Source organism: Oikopleura dioica, chromosome PAR (assembly GCF_907165135.1).
Source record: "Oikopleura dioica chromosome PAR, OKI2018_I68_1.0, whole genome shotgun sequence".
NCBI classification, from domain to species: Eukaryota; Metazoa; Chordata; class Appendicularia; order Copelata; family Oikopleuridae; genus Oikopleura; species Oikopleura dioica.
In genome coordinates, this window is record NC_137293.1 from 11,878,618 (window position 1) to 11,899,624 (window position 21,007).

General features: G+C 39.3%; 5 protein-coding genes and 1 long non-coding RNA gene across 8 annotated transcripts in view; 1 reads left to right on the top strand and 5 right to left on the bottom strand.

Annotated features, from left to right (window-relative positions):
- Positions 1–21,007, bottom strand: part of LOC145701859 (spectrin beta chain, non-erythrocytic 2-like) — a 36,785-nt gene that overhangs the window by 1,232 nt on the left and 14,546 nt on the right. The window contains exons 2-4 of the mRNA XM_081779075.1: positions 6,676–6,758; positions 6,409–6,487; positions 1,680–2,014 (exon numbers count right to left, since the gene is read on the bottom strand). Of these exons, the coding sequence (XP_081635201.1) occupies positions 1,680–2,014; positions 6,409–6,487; positions 6,676–6,750 (489 nt within the window). The 5' untranslated portion in view covers positions 6,751–6,758. The remainder of the gene's footprint in view (positions 1–1,679; positions 2,015–6,408; positions 6,488–6,675; positions 6,759–21,007) is intronic.
- LOC145705137 (uncharacterized) lies at positions 11,125–11,718 on the bottom strand. The gene is made up of 3 exons (XM_081782593.1): positions 11,638–11,718; positions 11,365–11,593; positions 11,125–11,320 (listed from the first exon to the last, which is right to left on the bottom strand). Exons 1-3 carry the CDS (start codon positions 11,677–11,679, stop codon positions 11,130–11,132), a joined length of 462 nt encoding a protein of 153 aa, XP_081638719.1. The 5' UTR covers positions 11,680–11,718; the 3' UTR covers positions 11,125–11,129.
- LOC145703550 (uncharacterized) lies at positions 12,179–13,366 on the bottom strand. Of its 3 annotated transcripts, none has more exons than XM_081780923.1 (7): positions 13,269–13,366; positions 13,005–13,129; positions 12,873–12,959; positions 12,723–12,834; positions 12,587–12,634; positions 12,385–12,522; positions 12,179–12,325 (listed from the first exon to the last, which is right to left on the bottom strand). In XM_081780923.1, exons 1-6 carry the CDS (start codon positions 13,292–13,294, stop codon positions 12,438–12,440), a joined length of 483 nt encoding a protein of 160 aa, XP_081637049.1. In that variant the 5' UTR covers positions 13,295–13,366; the 3' UTR covers positions 12,179–12,325; positions 12,385–12,437. The 3 variants fall into 3 exon arrangements, with proteins under 3 accessions (XP_081637049.1, XP_081637050.1, XP_081637051.1); XM_081780924.1 differs by having other exon boundaries at positions 12,179–12,330; XM_081780925.1 differs by having other exon boundaries at positions 12,179–12,336.
- Positions 14,914–17,009, bottom strand: LOC145703486 (uncharacterized). Its single transcript, XM_081780849.1, has 8 exons — positions 16,906–17,009; positions 16,156–16,542; positions 16,050–16,110; positions 15,904–16,004; positions 15,528–15,839; positions 15,290–15,462; positions 15,122–15,250; positions 14,914–15,081 (listed from the first exon to the last, which is right to left on the bottom strand). Exons 2-8 carry the CDS (start codon positions 16,534–16,536, stop codon positions 15,006–15,008), a joined length of 1,233 nt encoding a protein of 410 aa, XP_081636975.1. The 5' UTR covers positions 16,537–16,542; positions 16,906–17,009; the 3' UTR covers positions 14,914–15,005.
- On the bottom strand, positions 17,041–20,463 carry LOC145703487 (tRNA N(3)-cytidine methyltransferase METTL6-like). The gene is made up of 3 exons (XM_081780850.1): positions 20,042–20,463; positions 19,841–20,005; positions 17,041–17,616 (listed from the first exon to the last, which is right to left on the bottom strand). Exons 1-3 carry the CDS (start codon positions 20,450–20,452, stop codon positions 17,422–17,424), a joined length of 771 nt encoding a protein of 256 aa, XP_081636976.1. The 5' UTR covers positions 20,453–20,463; the 3' UTR covers positions 17,041–17,421.
- On the top strand, positions 20,619–20,969 carry LOC145705443 (uncharacterized). Its single transcript, XR_014134590.1, has 2 exons — positions 20,619–20,759; positions 20,819–20,969. It is a non-coding gene; the product is annotated as an uncharacterized LOC145705443 (long non-coding RNA).

Consider the following 21,007-nt stretch of genomic DNA (forward strand, 5'->3'; position numbering starts at 1 on the left):
TTTCCACGTTCAAACAGCGGAATTCAGATTTTAACTAAGCCGAGTCAGTACTTGGACTCTAAACGGACAGGGAGGATTAAGGGAGCCACCGCCGAGGAAGGCCCTTTCTAGGTAAGGAAAAGGAACTGAGTGAAACTTGTAGAACATACTACTGAGACACGTTCTTGGGCGATGTTAGAAGATTGCTATCTGTGATTGTAAAAATGATCTGACTAACAGACAGGAATCATTTAACAACGGTAGTCAGTTAATTCGAAAATTCTCCAGAACTAACCAAGATTAGCGCAGTTCTTAGGCGAAAGATACTAGCGACTAGATACTGATCGCTGTGAAATATACGTTTTGACAAGTACCAAAAAGAATCTCTAATTCAGTTTCCGCAAGGAATCGACCCCTTTCAAAATTCACGACCAGCTCAAATTAGACAACTGTGCATTTGGGGCGTCTCTGAGTGCAAGGATTTTCGGATGAAAAGCACTCTACGAGAGTGAAACGGATGCGAAAACTCGGTTGACATGGTGAAGAAGGGGTTTTTGAATGAGAAGATTGTGAAATCAAAAGAATCTTCCAATAAATTTTATCAATTTTTTTATTTGGTAATAAATATTTTCAAAATAAGTTTTTTTCTTCAGTATGTTTTGAAATTCATGATATTCGCTTATCATTTATGTCCCCAAAAGTTTGATGCAATCTCAAACTTGAACTTTTGAAATGTGAGTTTAGTATGCCCTGCGCTGTGAATTCCTATTTAGCCGCAACTTGTCCAGCGAAAGTGGCGAAAATGTCGCTTTCCAACGTGCCGAGCCGCTCTCGTCCTACCCACTTCAATACTCCAAGAAGGAAACATGTGGATTTTTACGCATAATTGAAAAATTAGAAAAGAACCAACTTCGCACTTTCATTAGAAGCGAGCTACTGTCTTAGTGAAACCCAATTTGCGGGTACGAGTTTCTCTTTGGATATTTTTGTAAGCTCAGAAGGCATTAATCTGCTCCAGCGTGGATGGTTCCTGCCAAAAAGCCTCTTTTGGGCAGAGACAGCCCTTTTCGCGGCCAAGGGAGTAAGCATAAGTAAATAGTCTTTTGAAAATAGTAATTTTATGGAGAGGTTTTCGGTATTGAACAAAGTCAATCACAGCCTGTCCAGTTTTTCTGATATGAACTTTCTTCATAAAAAATCATGAATCGATTCATTTATGGTATATTTTGGTAATGACGTAAATTTAACCCAGTGGGTTCTAAAAAGAAGACTCCTTAAAAAACCGCCAAGGAATGCGATGATATTACTCAAAAGTTTGTTTACGTGACACAATGTAATTGAGGATGATCTCCTTTCCTAAACAGCGCAACTTGAGTGTGCGCAATTTTTTTTCAGGAAAATTGTGTTTTAGAGACGTTGTCAAAATAGACTCTTCCTTTTTGACTGTTCGAGAGCAAGAACTTTTTCTCATAATGCTGGTATGCATCCAAGGAAATTCGAAATTCAAAAATGGTGGAACGAGTTGTGTTTTTCTTCCGCCTTGGTAAATGAAATTCAAGCGCAACAGGGTGCCTTATCACAACCTGCAATTGAAGTTCTAAGCTAAATTTGACACGACTCTCACGAGTAATTAAATTTAACAGTTACCCACTATTATGACGTCCTCCCGTCTGAGTCAGCTCAAATACTGGAGTTCTCACCTGGAAACGAAGAATGATGGTCCAAATGAGTCCCAAAATGATCCTATGATTTCCGTCCACAATATCGTGATTTCCAATATTCTCCATGGGCACTTGTTTCTCCCTCAGAAAGTCAATAGCTCTTTGAACGTTCTCCATCGCGTGAATTCGCATGCGCCCTCTTGTGTTTGGAATTTTGAGATGCTCGCCAGAAAGCACGTGGAGAAGCCGGATCAGATTCTTTCCGTCGTACAGGTCTCTGTAAAGATTGTCGATCTTGACGCCTTGGGGATGGCGAGAAAGCTGCGAGTTGACCCATTTCGTGAAGGTTCGACCTTGGACGGCTTCCCGTTCGTCTGAAAAGATGTTAAACGATATCAGGCAAAGAAACATATGGAACTCCACATGACGTCGGACTTCCGACGAAGGAACTGAAGAATTGTTATGCACTGTAACATTTAAATTAAGTGAGAACATGAACGTGATGGATGGAATGCTGATACCTCGAAGATATTTTACGCGACCGCTGACGCGCGATTTTTTATCTGAACTTATTGTAATCCCCCTTTTCAATGGCGTCCACTTCCCGGGAAAATTCTAACTTGAACATAAGTTCCAAAAATCTTGTAAAACCAAGCGCTTTAAAACTCGAAAATGAAAGCCCATTTTTGAGCTCTCCTTTTTCCTGGAATACCAAAAGATAGGATTACTGTACCTCTCAATTTATTGACTTGAGCATTTATCCCCTCTCCCGAGTCGTCATTTTCGTACAGAGCCGATGCCCGTTTGCCACGCCAGGCCATATTAGGGCTCGTTAAACTTCTATTTGAACCCGTCTAATACTTTCGGATTCACGTAACGTAAATAAAAAATATACAATCGGGCGGTAACTCTCTCGGTAAGGCTCGCTAATTGTCCACACTCGGTCGGTTGCGCTGCTAAATCGTCCTCCCGCGCCGGTGATTATCTCGCCCGGGCATCATTGGTCAGCTTCTCTCTCGGTTGAGAAGAAAAATGACAGCAGGGAACGAGCAAGGTTGAGCTGGCCTCATGAGATTTGACCCCAAATATAATAAAAAGTATCCAATTATACAAATTTGCACCTGTCTCGAGAGAGAAGAGATCCCATCAACTTGATTACCGAAAACACTGACTGAGCCAAACAAAGCCTAACAGTCAGAAAACAGAGAGAATCCTCAAAGAAGAGAGGGAAAAAATATAACTTCTTTCAAGTTCAAAAACTTCCGCAAAAAAAGGCGCTGACCTAGAAAGAAAGAAACTTTAATTCTGAGTTTGCGAAATTCTTGTTGATGATGTGGCTGTGCTGTTGCGTCGAGGAGTCGGACAAAGATCGCGTTTATTGCATTTACTCCTCGAGTAACGAGCACTTTGCTTCTTGTAACGCGTTTTTATGAATCCTGAATGCAGCATTCACATTCGGGAAGGATCTGCTCCGGCCAGTGCTTCCCCATTTGGATCAATCAGGCAAACAGATACGGATTTTGAACTTGCTATCGAGCTCATATTTACATTATAAATGCCATGAGGATATTCTAGGGCTCGTAAAGCCCTCAAGACTTTTAAATATTCTAATTTCCGCAAGCGAAGAAAAATTGTATCAATCATCATTCGAATTGAAAACAATTTTGCCGGAATAAATGCAGAAGTTCATGAGCCACCAATCGATCTACTATTTGCCCGGTGTCAGAATTATTAATATTTGTTTTACGATCTGGAAAGTTCATGCATTATTAGACAGGTATTTAACTTTCCTAGTTTTAAAAGTCAAGGTTCGTGACTAGAATCTTCTGTTGAGGTCTATAAATACAACTTTTTCAAAACAACATTCATTCTAACAGCATCGCAAATTCTTGCTGTCCAAAAATTATACCTCGTTTTCCGAAGACATGTTTTTCAAACACATCGCTCAACTGGCTACTTCCTCTTCCCAACGTCATCTCAAAATAATCATCATAAAATAATAAAGTCCTTATTTCTCATAATTTAAAACTCGATCATTTCAATATTCGCTCCTTGATATTGATTATAAAATAGACCAAGACCTGCAACATCGATCAGTCACAATACAGGCTCACACTACAACCTTCTCTCCTTTGAATGATATTCATTCCCGCCGAATCCAATTTTGACAGTAATTAACGAGCCCAACTGTGTCTGCCTGAGAGCGGCGGCGCAACTGGACATTGGACGTTGTTGTCAACGAAGATTTTCTTCGGAGATGATTCAAAAATGAATTCAAAAAAATCTAAATCTGTGGAAAAAAAATAATGAACCATCCCTCATCGTGACGCCATTGGTCGAAGAAGTCGTCGACGAGGTCGTAACCGTCGTCATCGAAGCCTTCCTCGTCCCCTGATAAGATTGACCATTCATAATTTTCTTCTATTTTTATCTCTTATTTTGAGAATCAAGCCTCCATGAAAGTTTCAACTCTAATCAAAATCTCTCTCTGGGCAATAAAATCAAAGAATAAAGTTTCGATCTCTGCCGGCGAGGGGAGAGTCAGAAGATACAGAATTCTGAAATTTACTCTGTTTTACGTGAGGCTCTTTTGAGAGGCCGATTTTGTCGGCTCTGCGTAGAGCAAATAATTCCCGACGAACAATTGAAAATGAAAAATTTCAACTTTCAAAGTCCTTAGATCGAGTTTCTTGAAAGATATTTAAGAGAAGAACTAAAGGACAACTGGGGGAGCAAACATCCGAGGCGAGATCCGGGCAAGAATAGGGAGAGATACCGAGAGTGACGAATGTTTGAACAGATCTTCACTTGATGGAAACATCCTTTGAACTTATTTTCGGGAGAATGTGGAGATGCAAATTTGAAGAGCGTAAAAATGCTAAGTGTGAAAAATATTGTTTCCGTCGAAAAAATAATGATCTGGCCCACTGACATGAAAACTCAGATAAATAACATTTCTTTAAAATGTGAAACGATGGCAGAAATGATCCGGAGTTGCCACAAATTTGGTACTTTGGGATTTCTTATCTTTTTTTGATAATGGCATTACGACTCTTTCCAAACAAAAGATAACTTGAATCTGCCTTGACATCAGAAATAAACTTTAGTTTTCCCCTCTTTCGTATAGTAAACAGCTTCGCGGAAAAATAATTGCAAGGGTAATCGAAGCGCTGAAAAGGGCGTGAAAGGATTTATCGGAAGATTTGCATGTAAACATTTGTGATTGAATTTTTTCACGCATCCTCCCTCGATTAGCCCGTCAAACCGGGCCACCCCCAGCTTCAGAATGTGATAATCGAGTGTTGCAATAAACGGGAGTGAAGAAAGACGGATGCAATAAAGATTTTGTTACGAAATCGTGATTTGTAATAGTAAAATTCATTTGACATTTTTGAAGGTTATTTAATGCACCGCAAGCCTCTTGGGCGACCGCGCACCGGTCAATTTCAAATTCCGCGCAATTGTCGATTCAAAAGCGATTCAAAGTCCCGTGTTTAAATTGATACGATTAGTTGTCTGAGTGGATCGGGGTTAGAAAGAAACCACCTTGTGGTCCATTTTACACCCGACCGCGTCTAAAATCCCGCTAACTGTATCTTATGCCATTCACTTCATTCAGTACCTGGTTTTATACAGGAGGAGTCATGAACTTATGATGAAAATAAGTCACCTAATTTCGAGCAAGAAAAATATCTTCTAAACTGAGATTATTTATTTGAAATTAATAATGAAAAATGATGATGATTTTTCCATCTCCGATATAAATGAAAATTACGCTAGAGCAAATAACCAGGCGTGAAACCGTAGTCATTTAGAAGAAATCTGCAAAAACAATAATCGTGCTAATTGCGCGTCAGCCAACTTTATTATCGTCCGGAACAAGTGAGTCCTGACGGAGACACGAGTCTTTCACTTTGGGTTTTCTTTGGAAATCGAGCAAACTCGCGCTGTCCGCCAAGTGTAACAACAGTTGTGGACGTTTATTCGTTTTTGGTGCAAAAAATGGATGACCCCGGATAAGAGACCGGGGCGACTTTCACGTGCCAAAATATTGAGACTGGAAGGGGCGAAGGAAGGGATCAACTAACGCTGATCAATTTGAAACTATTTAAACTCGGCTCAACTGATGCTAATCATGAATCACAATTGGTGATCAGGAAGATTTCTTATGAAGAGAAACTTGACCTTGAATCTTCCTTTTCTCCAAAGAAAATTTGGTGCCAGCTCATTTTTGACCGTCATGGGAAACTAACTCTTCATGCTACATTTAGACAAAAAGAGAGTCGCAATGGAAAAAAGTTTAAACAAATGATTCCATCATCACGTTTTACTCGCCAGATCTGTATACAATCGCATGTATCAAAGCTTGTTCTACAAGAAGTACGAGTACTCTTTTTCTTCTCAGCTCGGTTTTTGGGTAAACTGATCCAAAAAAATCTTACGTGAGAGCAAGTTAAAATTAGCGTTCTCAAAGTTCGTTCTAAGGTTCAGTCTGGGTCCTTTTAATTACTTCCTCATGTGTGCATTTTGACTTGGTCAGTTGCGCTTCAAGATAGTTTGTAATTACGGTCAAAAATCGGACGAGAAACTTGACCATTATTGCAAAGCAAAAGATTTTCATGACCGCTATTTTTGTCTAAAACGCCAGGTCAAACATTTTTATGGTGACCATGAAAGAGGGATTACAATCATTCTTCAAGAACAATTGATGATGATTTTGATTTTGGAGGTCCAAAATGATTGGGAAAATCTCGCGAATTGACTGTACCTTGTAGTTGTTTTATGCGCTCAACTTCAAAGTGGGAGGCTTCTCCTTCTGTATCTTGGGTTCTTTCCCATCTCGAGTCCTGAATACATACAGTTATGCTAATGAGAAAGCTTGACAAAAAGCTAATGATAACCGATTCTAATAATTATGGGAAAGGATTTACGAAAATCGGAAGTGAGCCAATCAGTATCGCTAATCCTTTCTTTCGTTTATTGATAAAAATCTGAGAACAAAGTCTGAGAAAGAGTGGTGCCCAGTCCTGCCTACCTTGAAATCTGGAAATACGTATTCCCGCTCTGCGGTAGAAATAATCGAATCGTTGAGTTCTGCTGTCGTGTCCATCTCTAAATGACAACTAAGTTGTTTTCAAGTTGAAAAAAACTAAATTCGAATTTCGTTGAAAAATGCTCCGATTCTTTCGATTAAGGGGGGTCGTCAATATCGGGCTTACTGAAAAACAAAAAAAGCGGTGAAACCCGATTGGATGAGAAAAATTCAAAATTACTCTGAAAATCCATATTGACGACCCCCCCTCTTAAGATCCAGATGGCAAATAAGAAAGTGAGCTTTTGACCCGTTGGAATTCAAAATAATTTTTACCATAATTTATGGCCCATAAATAGAACTTTTTCTTCCGGAATCACACTAAATCTCCTCTAAGTTGAATTTTGAAAAAAAAGCTCAATCACAGTCAAAATTAATAAAAAAAAAAGATGACTCCTCCGGCGAGTGTCGCCTTTCAATGCTTCCTCCAGTCGGCTTTGTTCGCTAAAAAGCCAAAAACTCAAGTTGAAGGTCAAGTAAACTGTAATACCACGCTTCTTGAAATCACAGTAATCTGCTTTTTCTTTCTTTTTCAGTAATTAAGAAGGGTGAGATCAAAGGCGCGAAATACAAAGCTCTTCAGATTGTCTTCTGCTTTGGGTAAGAACATAATGATCGAAAACGTATCGCGTGCCGAGATTAGGCGCCGCTGACTTGTTCACCGATAGCACCCTTAATTCGGATTCTAACGGTAAAATAAGCGGATCAGATATTTAACCTTCCGTCGGAAGATATTTTGAACTTACTGACAAACTGCCAATTCGGACCTTTTTCCCGTGTTCAAAATTTATCAAAACCTTAAATTTATCCGCAGAAATCCGAGGTTTCTTCAAAAAACAAATCGAAAAAGGCAAAATTACGCCAGTGGGTTAAAAAATGAGCCCTTGAAATTCGAACACGGTCCTTTTTCTTCACTCATCTTGCTTGATCTTACTTTCAATTTTCTACATATTCGAGTTTATCTCTAACTTCTCTAAATTTATGAGCAAAAAGTGCGCAAAAATGCAATCAACTTTACTGCATCTCGGGGTTTACGACTTTTTCGCCGGAGCAAGAGAGGCGATTTGATGTGATTCACCTTTTCGAAATAACATTCAGCTTATTTCATTCACACGATCCTCTAGTTTTATCCTCTTTGAGTAAGATTTTGATCGTATAAATTTGAACTTGATCAATTTTTGATTCTTTCGATACAAATTCAATAAAAGGAAGTGGGAGGCATAAGGAAAGATAAGATATTGATCCAATGGATCATCCTGCAATTTTTTTCTACTGAATAAAATAGGGGGTACTGATTCGAGTTTCTTATTGGTTCGAAAATCAAGCAACTCAAAGATGACTCCATTTTTTTAATAAGCATACCATCCTCTTAATGAGCACCTAAACACCACAAAAATACACTCGCGCACGCGAATAGTTTCTGTTTCAAATATCCATCGAGGATGGCCTCTTATCACAGAAAAATGAGCTTACTTCTGATCGAAAAAATAGCGAAAACATTCTTGGGCAGCGTGGTGTCCTGATCGATTGCTCGATCAGCGGCTTTTTCGACAGAGCGACACGTTAAAAATTTTCAAATGAACCGAAATTCATAACTCTCTGTTACCGGTAAAAAAATGAATAAGGGTGAACCGTATGCACTTGTTTATCTGCTGCATAAATAATCTTTCCAAGCGCGCGCGACATCATAAAAGGGATGAACATTGGAGAATCAGTACTAACCTCAAAACACAAATTGCATCTAAATAAAAACCGAAAAGTATCCGATTGTAATAAAGAAATCCCAGCGGCCTCTCTTTTAATCTTTCCTCTTTCTCGTTTTCTGCTTTTTAACTTGGCCTCGAGACCTTTTTCTGCAAGTTGAGCGCGAGGTTGAAAATTCTATTAATTTTTATTAACAAGAAATTTTTGATGCGAAATAGAACTCGCTACCCCTGACAAAATCCAGACTTTAACTCGGAGTTGGTAGTTTGTTTATTTCGAATGAGACAAAACAGCTGAGAGCGTCATCTGGCGCAGTATCAGAAATACCGGTAATATAGGTAATCGGAACTTTAGCTCGGCAGGTTGCGTCACTACCGCTTCGCTGAGGCCCGAAATCGGTCAAGGGGATAACACAATATCGTAAATCAATAAAATAGGCTGCCGGGGGTTTTGCCTGAGCGGGGGTTCGACCTGGCGTCGGATTTACCTGGCAGGTCAAACCCCCGTTCAGGCAAATCAATTTTCGCATCAAATTTCGTACTTTGAGAAAAAACAATTTTTCGTTTTTTTCACAAAATATTTTTCAGACCCTGACTCAGGTTATCTACACAAGTTTCTGAGCCCAGTCAGAAATCATCAGAGGTGCACCCTTGAATTAAGGGCCGCCGTATTATCATTCGGCTGAATACATCGACGTGGAAAATCAGTAGCTGCTGTAAAAAGACAGTCTTCGAGCAAATAAAAAAAAATGTTTTTCGCTCTACGTAGCGTAACAAATTAGCCCGTTCGGGGCTACTTTATGAACTAAACCAGACTTACGCTCGTGGAAAAATAACATTTTAACCGGCTTAGGGGCGAAAGTACTGATACTCTTCTAAGGGATCAACTCGGCGCGGCTAAACATCTACTCTCTTTCGAATAACGTAAGAATCAAATCAAGTTAGAATCAAAATACACAGTCATTCAATAGAAGAGTTCAAAAATCCTGCGTTTTCAAGTCCAATCATGAATACGAAAATGACATTAAGACAAATTAAAAATTATGAAGCTCGGGGTAAATAGCAAAAGGCGTTGAATTTATTTTTGATTGGTCTGAAACGGAAGTTCTAATGATCAACGTGATGCATGTTTCTAAACGCTCTCTTTAGCGGAACTCACCGGAGCGAAGTACAAATCGCTTCCCCCAATCGGGACTAAGTGTTTTTTTAAACACAGAGATTTTCGAAATTTTGCAGCTCACAGAAATCGGCAAAAATTATGCAATACCCTCACATGACCTTTTTAATTATTCCAAATTGACGATTTTCAATTGGTACTAGAGGGTTGAAAAAGCCCGCAGAAAACCCTTTAAGTTCACCTTAATCGAAAAAAAGAAGAAAATAAATAAAAATATTAATCAATTTTTGATTAGTAACACGCGCCTCTGGCTAACTTAAGGGACCCGGGCGAGTAACGCGAAGGCCAACTTCACGCGCTCGCCATTGATCTTTCAGAAAAGCTTTTTTGAAATTTCTTTTTGCTAAACATATCTTCATTCCCTCAGCTTTCATCTCCCACTTTCAGACTCATGATTAATTCTTGAGCTAGAGTGAAAAAGAGAAGTTCAACTTCAAAAGGCATCAACTCCTGCAAACTTCATTTTATTGACATGAAAGCAGCACCATTGAAAAGCCCATTAAATTCTGAACAGATCATACTTAATGCGCTAAGCTGAAACTGCAGTAATGAGCGATTAAGGCCAGATAAACAAGAAAACTTGGTGCGGGCGCAGCGGGAATCATGTCCCGGGAGCCCAAAATAGCCCGATCGGAGTGTCCTGCCTTGCTGAGAGCGCTCAGTCTGTTTGTTTATCAGCGCGTTCAGGGCAATTAGTACAGTTCTAGCTTAGCGCATTAAGTATGATCTGTTCAGAATATAATGGGCTTTTCAATGGTGCTGCTTTCATGTCAATAAAATGAAGTTTGCAGGAGTTGATGCCTTTTGAAGTTGAACTTCTCTTTTTCACTCTAGCTCAAGAATTAATCATGATGTAAAAAGTCTGAAAGTAGGAGATGAAAGCTGAGGGAATGAAGATATGTTTAGCAAAAAGAAATTTCAAAAAAGCTTTTCTGAAAGATCAATGGCGAGCGCGTAAAGTTGGCCATCGCGTTACTCGCCCGGGTCCCTTAATCACCACTGTACCTGTACTTTAACAATCGATTTCCTTCTAACAGTCAACTTCTTATCTTCTTTCCGACCTCTCTACATAATTCCTTATTCTCTATCCAGTTCTGTACTTGTTTGTTTAGCCAACTTCCTTTTTAGTACTCGGCAAAACAGAAAAATTAGGCCCGCCTGGAGGATCGTGCCTTGCGCCAATCGCTCCTCCTCCTTTTTTGATCAATCAATAGGAGAGGTCTCAGAAAAGGCGCGCCAACGGGAGAACCCGCTTTAGCCTGCGGCGCGTGCGTAGCGAGCTCCACACTTGCACCATTAATTATTCATAAAACCAGCTTATTGACGGCGGCTTATCGTTAATAATCGACTTCAGACTTCATTGAACTACTTGCGATGATCTGATACTTAATTTTCCTCCCTCCTTTCGACTGAAATTACCGTCGCCCTGAACTCTTTAGCAAAAGGGCGCCAGTAGATTCCCGCTGAGAGAGCGCAATAAATTCTTGAATAACAATGAACACTGTGGTAAATTTGTTTTAATGAAAGATATCTTCGGGGAGATAAATTTCACTTTCGGTCACAGTTAAAATATGTTCTCCTTCGGCGTTGAGAATCGGATGAGTAAAGTGGTCAGGCAAAATTATTCTCTCGCATTGACTTGTGATGATTTCGTATTCCTCGTCTGATTCTACTAGTTGTTCTTCGTCGTCATCTTCGTTGCGCTCCGCTTTATAAAAGTTTTAATTCATGGCAGGTAGAAAATTTATACACCTAGATTTTCGATGATCTTCTTGTCTGAGACATTGTTTTCGCCCGATTTACACTCAGTTTTAGCTACAGAACCATCATCATCGTCGCTAATCAAAATGAATCCATCGTCTTCAGCACAATCATCGCTACATTCCTCGAGATCAGGAAGACCTGTAAGATCTATTACTTGCTCTTCTCTAAAATTTTTCTTCGTTTCCATGAGATCGTCTCCTCTTTCTTTGAAATCAGCCTATTGAAAAGTTTTAATTCTCACTTCTTTAAATTTCACGTCACCTCTTTACTGGTGTCTTCGTTGGAGAACCCGTTCATGTTCATTTTCAGAAAATAATTCTCTCGAGCGATTTGTTTGGAGAATTTCTAGCTGTCGTTCAGACGAGAATACAATTTTTAGAACAGAAGAGCTTGTCCCTACTCTAGAAAATATCCTCGGAAAGAGGCATAACTGTTATGCTCAGAGCTCTTGAAAGGCAAACTAGGCAACTAATCATTGTTTGCAAAAATTATACAGCAGTTACAGATAAAAGTCTTGGCACTTTAATTGAGCAGATATAGTTTTTTCCCATCCATAAGAGGCTTTAAAATCGATAAGCTAGGAATTGTTGTTCAAGTACCCACTCAGAGGATTAACAATTAATTATTTTTCCACGTCTATTCTAATCTAAGGGGGTTATCTCCTCCTTCTCTTGGGGTCTTTCTTGATTGCAAAAAGAACAAAGTTTGTGAATGCAGATTTATTGAAATAAGGAAAGAGACAAGAAAGCAGAAAGCAATGAAAATCTAATATCGAAAGAAAAAAAGTGTCAATTCAATAAAAAAAAATTCCAATCCGTCTATTACATAAAAAATGGGCACAGAAAACATAAAAAAGCGCAACAAAAAATAAAAACAGTTTATATCAAGAAAAAGTTTTTTTGCGGTGTGACTGATCGTTCCAAAAATTTAGTAGCGGGACAAGTGACTTCTTTTCTGGGGCTTTTGATGGACAGAAATTGTCTCGTATTCTTATCGAAAACTCCATGCCTGTTCAACTTCTTTTGTACAACTCTCAAAACAGGGTATATTTTTGAAAATCACTATTTCGGAGGAACGAGACAAGCGTAGCTCCGGTGATTTGACAGAAATATACAGACGAGTCTGAACATCCACGCCAGAAAAGTACTGAAGGGTGCTCGTGATATAGATTCAAGCTTGTTCGAAATCTATAAACATCCGAGGACCCACCCTGATCAGCAGCGCCAACAGATAAAATCCGAAAACAGGCAACCAAACACTGTTCAAAGGATAAAAATTGATACTATTTAGCTACAGTTGTTAATCCACTGCAGTGGCAACGCTGAATGAAGTATATTAATCCGTTCCTTTCGCAGAGGTTGATAGAGGAAAGAACTTCTTCTCCATCATCATCTGCGGAGCGACGTCTTCTTCCGAAAAAATTCCCAGAAGAAGGCTTTTTAGTTGTTGTTGTCGGGGCTGAATTTCAGTGATCTTTGTTGTTTTAGTATTTTTACCTGAAGTTTGCGCCGCGTAGACCGTTTGTACTTGCTTGGGGAGGTGAATTTGACAATTCTCGAGGTAGCCGCTGCCGAACATGGACACTTGAATCCCTCTTTAGCAAAAAAAATTCATCGACGTCGATTTACCTGCTACAGGGAGAACGGTGAAAAAGAGTAGGAAGATGGCCTTAACGTGGAAAGAACCAACTGGGACGACATACTTCGAGCCGGGGCTCTCGTAGGCAACGGACTTGTAAGAGACAATCTCTTCGCTAAAAACAGGGTTGTTGAAATCAAGGAAGACTAATTATTTCCAGGCTCGAAAATTCCCCCAGAACGACCTTTTATTAATCAAAAAGTGTTAATCTTTGCTTTTTCTTACTCTATCGGCTTCTCTCTGTGCAAACTCACCTGTTGTCGGCTCCCGTGGCTTTCATTTTGTGAAAAAATGAAGCTGCTCCTCGTTCTTGTTGAGGAGCGGGAGTGAAGTTGTCGCAGCTCCGCTTCGAATTAAATCGCGAACCATTGACGCAACTGGCAGCTTATCATCACCAACCGTTTCTCATGCTCTGGTCACATTCCTTATTTATGATTTGCACAGATTGAATGATCAGCATTATATAAGGAGACGAACTTTAGAACATCCAAAAAAGTAGGAGTGACATGAAATTTTCCATTCTAGTTTTCAGGAAAGGAATACTTATCTTTCTTCTTTATCCAGAGACAGATTTCATGTCAAAAGATATGCATGGTTTTGATATTAGTGGTATCCTTTTAAAGTCTTGTCAGCTGTGGATCCCTAGAGAAAGCTTCCCTCCGAGATGTTCGACTAAAACCTCGTGAAAATGCACCTAACAATGCCGACACATTCGAGTTTGCCCTGCCTCAAGACTGGCTTTCGGACTACGTTCTTTACGCAAGGAAGAAGCAGAAGAGAGGTGGAAAGTTGATCCATAGATTTTCTTTCTTGTGATTTTATTCAATAAAGTATTTCATGATCATTTCAGTAATTTATTCGGGTAAGAAACATAAAATTTATATCATAAAAATTATATGAGAAAAACAAACTTAATTTTCTACATCAGCACTGATGACTTATGTGGTTGAGAATTTTCATTTAATTTTTTCATGATGATTTTTTATCATAAATGGCTTTCCTCCATATTCTAGCGCATTCACTCATGATGCATTTCAATAGCAAAGCTATTTAAATGCTAATTATAAGCTAATTAAGGGACCTGGGCGAGCAGCGCTGAGCCAAACTTCACGCGCTCGCCGTTCTTCTTAGAAATAAGATTTTATGAAATTTCTTTTTGTAAATTATATCTCCAAATCTTCAGCTTTCTTTTCCGATTCTTAGTTTTCTCTATCATTCTTGGTTGATGAGCTAGCGAGAAAATGAGAAGCTCAACTTCAAAGGCATCAAGTCTTGCAGACTAAATTTTTCTTCATGAAACTAGCACCATTGAAAAGAGCGTTAAATTCTGAACAGATCCCACTCCATCAGCTAAACTAAATCTGTACATACTGGAGATAGAGGCCAGATAAACAAGATAACTTAGCGCCCGCGCAGCGGGAATCATGTCCAGGAAGCCCAAAATAGCTAAATCGGAGCGTCCAGCCGCGCCGCGACCAGCTGCGCGCGCTAAGTAATTTTCTTAATCTGGCCTTACACGCCTATAAGTACGGACTTAGTTTAGCTGATGGAGTGGGATCTGTTCAGAATTTAACGCTCTTTTCAATGGTGCTAGTTTCATGAGGAAAATATTTAGTCTGCAAGACTTGATGCCTTTGAAGTTGGGCTTCTCTTTTTCTCGCTAGCTCATCAACCAAGAATGATAGAGAAAAACTAAGAATCGGAAAAGAAAGCTGAAGATTTGGAGATATAATTTACAAAAAGAAATTTCAAAAAATCTTATTTCTAAGAAGAACGGCGAGCGCGTGAAGTTTGGCTCAGCGCTGCTCGCCCAGGTCCCTTAAAAGAGAAACTCTTTTTTCAAAAGTGGGATGAGTTTTTAAAAAAGGCTGAAGCAAGAAACCCCACGGGGCAAGTTGCTTATTAAAAATTTGATTAATTGTGAATAATTTATTTGCAAAAAAGTGGAATGGTGAATTGTGTAAACAGGCAGTGTAAAAGTGATGCTCCTTTTAGAGCGAAGCAAGATGCTGAAGAGTGGCCTCTGATTTGTTCGCTAGTTGAATTGGTGGATTCTGTTCTTGGGCTCTAAAATACGATGAATGATTGAACGAAAGAACATGTTTACTTGAGAAATTCGCGAGAAACTTCACGGGCTTTTTCTTCATTTTGTAAGATAACTTCCATTCGTCTGGCTTCTTTTTCGCGAATCAATGAATGAAGCTTCTCCTCTAACTCATCTTTTCTCACCATGCTCCTACAAATTATATAATCTCTTTTCAGCAAATTTGCTTACGATTCGAAGCCACAGAGACTTGCGAGCTGTCGGTTAATGGGAGAATCTTTTACAAGTTCCGATTTTGCATCGAGTTCAGCTGCGCTCAGGTCACGTTTGAAAATGTTGATCTTCTCCATCAAGATCTCCATTTCTTTGCAGCTCTCATCCGCAATCGGCTCCAATGCTTTAAGCCTTTTAGGGGATAAAAATAATACTCCTTTGACTGAATTAAAGTCATGCACCATTTTATCCCATTCCTGACATAGACTTTTCGCATCCTATCAACATCAACATCGATTATCTTCCTGAGCTTACTCCATTCTTCATTGAGCTTTCTCTCGTTCGCCTGGCACTTTTCCATTTCAACGAACACCTTCTTCAGGACATCCTTAGCAATTCTGCTCTCAAGAGTCTTTCCTTTGAGAAATTTCTCTCCTTCGTCGAGATACTTCGCGATGCGAGCGCTCAAATCCTCAACGCTAGCTTTCAAGCTTTCTTTGAGAACAGTTCGGTTCTCTTCAGGCATTCCTTGGAAGATCGACAAGGTATTTTCAATTTTCGAACGAGATTCCTTTAATCGGTTTCATAGCCTATTTTAACAGCTTAAGTTTGAATCTAATATTTGTGAAACGTTCCTCATATTTCTGCAGGAAAGTCTCCTTGAAAACAACCTCAGTCTCTATTCTCAAATAAGCGGCCTCCTCTATTTTCAAGGCTTTTGCTGTGCTTGAGCCTGAAGGAATTGGTTTAGGACTTGTTCTCGAGAATAGTTTCTTACCGAAGTTAGCACAATTTTCTAATTTCTTTGACAAGTTCTTGACAGTTTCCCCGAGTTTCCTCTAAAAATGAATTCAAGGAAGAGAATTAAAAATGGTATTCGCTACCTTTTGCTCTAAAATATCATTAGCGGCCTTTTCAAGCTTTTCCGTTGTAAGTTTCGAGGGATGACCGAAATCGTTTTCCATCTGCACGAAACAATTATTCAGCACTTCGATTGACTTTTCAAGCTCGTCAAACGGGTCTTGATCGTCGCTTTTTTCGAACCAGCTCTCTTTCGCAAGTTTTATCTCTTCTTCCATAATTCTTTCCATTTCTTCCTTCTTCCTTTTCTCCTGCAGCTTTAACCCTCGCTGGTATAATGCCTCAATTTCTATAGACATTTCAGGGTTCGTGAAGATTTTCCACGAGTTTGCGCGGATCTCTTCTTCATTAAACTTTTTCTCGTTGAGTCGCAAGGCCTCGATAAGCTTATCAATGTCATCCATAATTCTCTGAAATTCAAAAAATATTGAAAAATAACAGCCCTCGTTGAGTGTTACGTGGACGCAAAATGGACAATCCGCGGCATTTTCAGATACAAAAATCAGTTTGAAGCCCTGAAAGCATGGCGGTCCGACGAAGCTGCAAAATTGCCAAGATATTATCAAATAACACCGCAGATTTTTGATGATAATTGAATTATAAGATATAAATTTATTACTACGTCCGCTGGAACATAAAATTGAATGAAGTTTAGACATTTTATAGAGGTAACAGTTTTTGACAAATAGAAATCATGGTGAAACTGCGCATATTAATTAAAGATATAGAACTTACTGAAGCATTTTCTAAATTATGATGACTCAAACCATTACCTATGAATGAAAATAAAAGTATTCATTTGATATTTATCGGTTTGAAGAACAAAAGCTTGAATTCGTATGAAAGTGTAGGATCATTTTACCAAGGCGACCATTCTAAATATTGTCGTTGCACATTGAAATGCCAAATTAGATTAGTCAATTAGACTCAACATTGAAGAGAAAGGTTGAAAATAGCAATAAGTTGAAGATTGGATTTACTCATCTCATATCTGGTGCCTAAAGTGTTTTGATTCATTTTATAGGTTCATATTAGATCAATGAGGAAGAGATCATATAATAGTATGCAGTCACATCGAAGCAACTGAGAGATTTCCTTTCTTTTCTTAACACTTATTTTGAATAAAATTATAAGATTATTGAATATTGAGATGGGGATGGCTGTTATTAACTTTGGATTTGGAAATCAGTTTTCATTTTATCTTCTTTGAACAAGACATCTCATTTTCTATCAAACCATTCTAAAAAGACAGTTTTGAAATTTCAGATAATTCAACTAGCAAATGTCTTTTATTGTTTGACAAGCGTAGCCTGTAAAAAGAGTCGTTTCACATTGAGCTCTTCTTTTACGTTCGTCGTCGATCTCTCACAAATTTCGACAGATTCAACAGAAAATCCAGCCGCTTCGGCGATCAAAGTAAATTCTTCTTTTCCAAAGAAATAGCTTCTGGTTCCATCGTGGCGAGCGTAAAATTTGTCGCTGATCTAAAAAGCTTTTTGAAGGACGGAAATCTTAAAACTAATCAACGGATAAGATAAAAAAAGGTCAAATTGCTTCTTCCGGGGTGAAAATTGCCTCAATTTCAAAAAGACGCGGTGCTTTTATTGGCCAGTAGAAAATATAAAAAAATGAAGAGAAGATTCGGATTGAGCTTGGAAAAGGATGGACCTTATGCGATTCTGGTCGTTGCTTCTACCGCTATCCTTTCTGGCTTTTGCTTCGGGTAAGACTCTATTTACACTAAACAAAGCCTGAAAACACAAGCAAACAAATCTGCTGCCTGTAACAAATGTTACCAGTTTCTCGATAATAAAGCCTATTTGAGAATCTCAGAAGTTCAAACAAACTTTGATTTATTAAGGCGCCACTACGTACATTCGATTATACGTAGTAGTCTTGTACTTTTTCATACCCACGCGGGTTATCGAATATAAAAAAGGTTGATTCTTCCAGAAATCACACAACAACGCAAAAAAGAATAAAAATGAACTTTCAAAGAATATTTTTAATCCTTTTTTACATCTTGGAACTTCATGCAACTGCATGCAATTGGGACTTCCCAATTGAAAAGCCAATTTACTTTTCGAGAGTGGTGGAACCAAAGTTGATCAAAACGATCCGGACGAAAACCCGCTCCTTTTTCAGACAAATCCGCGAACGAAACCTTTTTACTCTTGGCTGAAACAAACCTTCGAACTGTTCTGTAAATAAAAGCTGAATTCAGATTTACGGGCTTTCAACAAGTTTTAACTGCGCAATGGAAAGTGCACTTTCAGCTTCCGATTCAGGTTGCTTCATTGCACCAGCGTTTTTCTCAGGAAAAGTTGGAATAATCAACACTTTCATAGTCAGTGTAAACTCTGTTTTCTAACTCAATCGAGGGATTCATGTACTTTGGCTCAATTCTGGTAACGATTTTCTACGCTCAAATATCTCCCGCACAATGGATGATTCTCTCCTCCCTTTTATCTGTCGCTGGTTACGGAACACTTTTACTTTTTATGTTTCTCGGTAGCTCCTGGCTAACAGTACTACAAATCATCATGGGCATCCTTGCCGGCCTTGGCTCTGGTTTTTCCTACGGCATAATTTGCATCACTCCGCAATTTTGGCTTGAGAAAAAACGCAAAAAACTCAATCCATATCTATTTCTGGGCTATCCAGGGTTCTTATTGTTATCAGTGACGCTCGGCAATTATTTATGCAGCATCTTCTCATGGTACGGCGCCGTGATCGTCATCGTTGGAATTTTTCTCAACCAGCTGATTCTGGGAACGATCTTTATTAGACACGAGTCGGAGCCTGTCAGACTCGAGAAGACTAAATTCAAAATCGGTGAGAGCATTGTCGAGATTAAAAACGTTCTTGCAATCAAGGAACGGGCTCGGATTAGTCTCCTAAGAACTAAGAAACAACAACAAGTGAGTCTGAAAATAGGGATGCGTGCCAATGCTGATTGTGTCAGCAATATCCTCAGGTTTTATTTGCTCTGGGGTCATGACAGAGGTCACCAATGTGGCCATTGAATCTGGCATCGAGCCAGTTCTAGCTACAAAGCTACTTCTGTTTGCATCTCTACCCGAGCTGATTTTCAGGAATGTGCCTAACAATACGTAAATTAACGATAAAACGTTTTGCAAGACATAAAAAGACCGATCTGGGGATATTTCTGCAACAAGCACGACGTGACCTTGATGCAACTTTTCTACCTCCTTTCATTTCTGCTCTCTCAAATTGCCCTAGCTCTATCCTCTTCCTATTCCCATTTCATATCCGGAATGCTTCTGTACTCAATCGGCATTTGTGGATATACGGGAATCAAGTTCGTCCTGTTCATCGAGCTCGTCGGAACGGACAAACTACGAAATGTTCTTCTATGCGATCAAGTCATAAATGGATCTTTGACGCTGATAGTTCCTTATGTTTCGAACTCGATGGTGGAATTTTTCGACACACCAAAAGTCATTTTCTTTGTCAATACTTTTGCCGCTATATTCTGGTAAAATCTACCGTATTACTTTGTTTCAGTAAATTTCTAGCATTTCTGTCGGCCTTTACATACGAAAAATTGTCCATACGAACCGAAGAATATCCCGAATGACTATAAGACCTGGGATCGAAGAGAACCAATCAATCTCAATAATCCAAGATGTACGAAAAAGTTCGATATTACCAAATAAAAATTGAATAAAAAGACGAATAAATTACCTTTGTTCCTGGCTTAAATCTAAGCATTGCATGATCGTTTTCTGCATAATCTCGGAAGATTAATTTTCCATTGGGTTTGAGAATCTCAGAAATGTTCTTCAACGCGATCACGTGCTTGTCAGGGTGAATTGCGGAGAGGACGAAGATGAGCGAGGCTAAATCGCACTTATTTTTTATTTGACAATTCGTTTTCACGCTAACCTTTTCCGTTACATTTTTTAACCAGTCGTTTAGTGTCAAGTCAGCCGTAAACGTTAGTAAACGACCCTCTAGCCCTTCATCTTTTGCTCTATTCTTTACAAAGTCGACCGCTCTTGGGGAAAAATCGCAACTGAATCCGGAAGCGCTCTTGTTTGCTTCCAAAATTGGAAAGATAAAGTTGCCCACACCGCATCCAAGTTCAATAATTGTCAAATTTTCGCTTGCCAACTCGGGAAACTCGCGTTCGGTCCAGTGGCGATCTTTGAAGAAATTCGTAGTGTTGCGCATGTAGAACTTGTCCCAATGCTTCTTCGCTTCGCGCTCCAATTTAGACGCTTCGAAGTTAGAAACCATCCGTTTATTTTGCTTTTCTAGCTGCTCAATCTGAGCTTCTGTTAATTCCACTTCCATTCTAAAGCGTTCTGATAAAATTTAAATCAAGACAGCTAGGGCACTTGAACACAGAAAAAGTATGACGCGCTCTGAGGCGTGCACGCTCGGAAGAGCTTTTCCCCTTTGCGCGCTAAGACTAGTTTCAGAAAGCGAAAGCAAACTTCTTTCGTTTTAACATTAGAATTGCAAATAGTTTTTGAAAGATATGTCTGATTCCGAAGAGCAGCAGATTCCCGCTGAGGTTCCTGAAGAGCCAAAGGAAGAAGCTCCAAAGAAAAAGGGACGAAAGCCAAGAGCTAAGAAGGCTAAGGCCGCGGCAGATAAGGTAAGTGTGAGAAATGCTCTTGGATTCGATACTCTTCCTTGATTTCAATCAAAATTTAGCCCGCTGCTCCAAAAAAGGAAGGCAAGGTGGCGAAAAAGTCCGCTCCAGCTGCAGCTAAGAAGGGCAAGGGTAAGGGCCGACCGCCAAAGAAAGGAGGAAAAGGAAAGAAAGCCGCTGCTCCAGCCGCAAGTGAAGCCAGCTAATTTTAAAACTCGTGTTTGACCAAAACCTGACTGTAACAATAACAA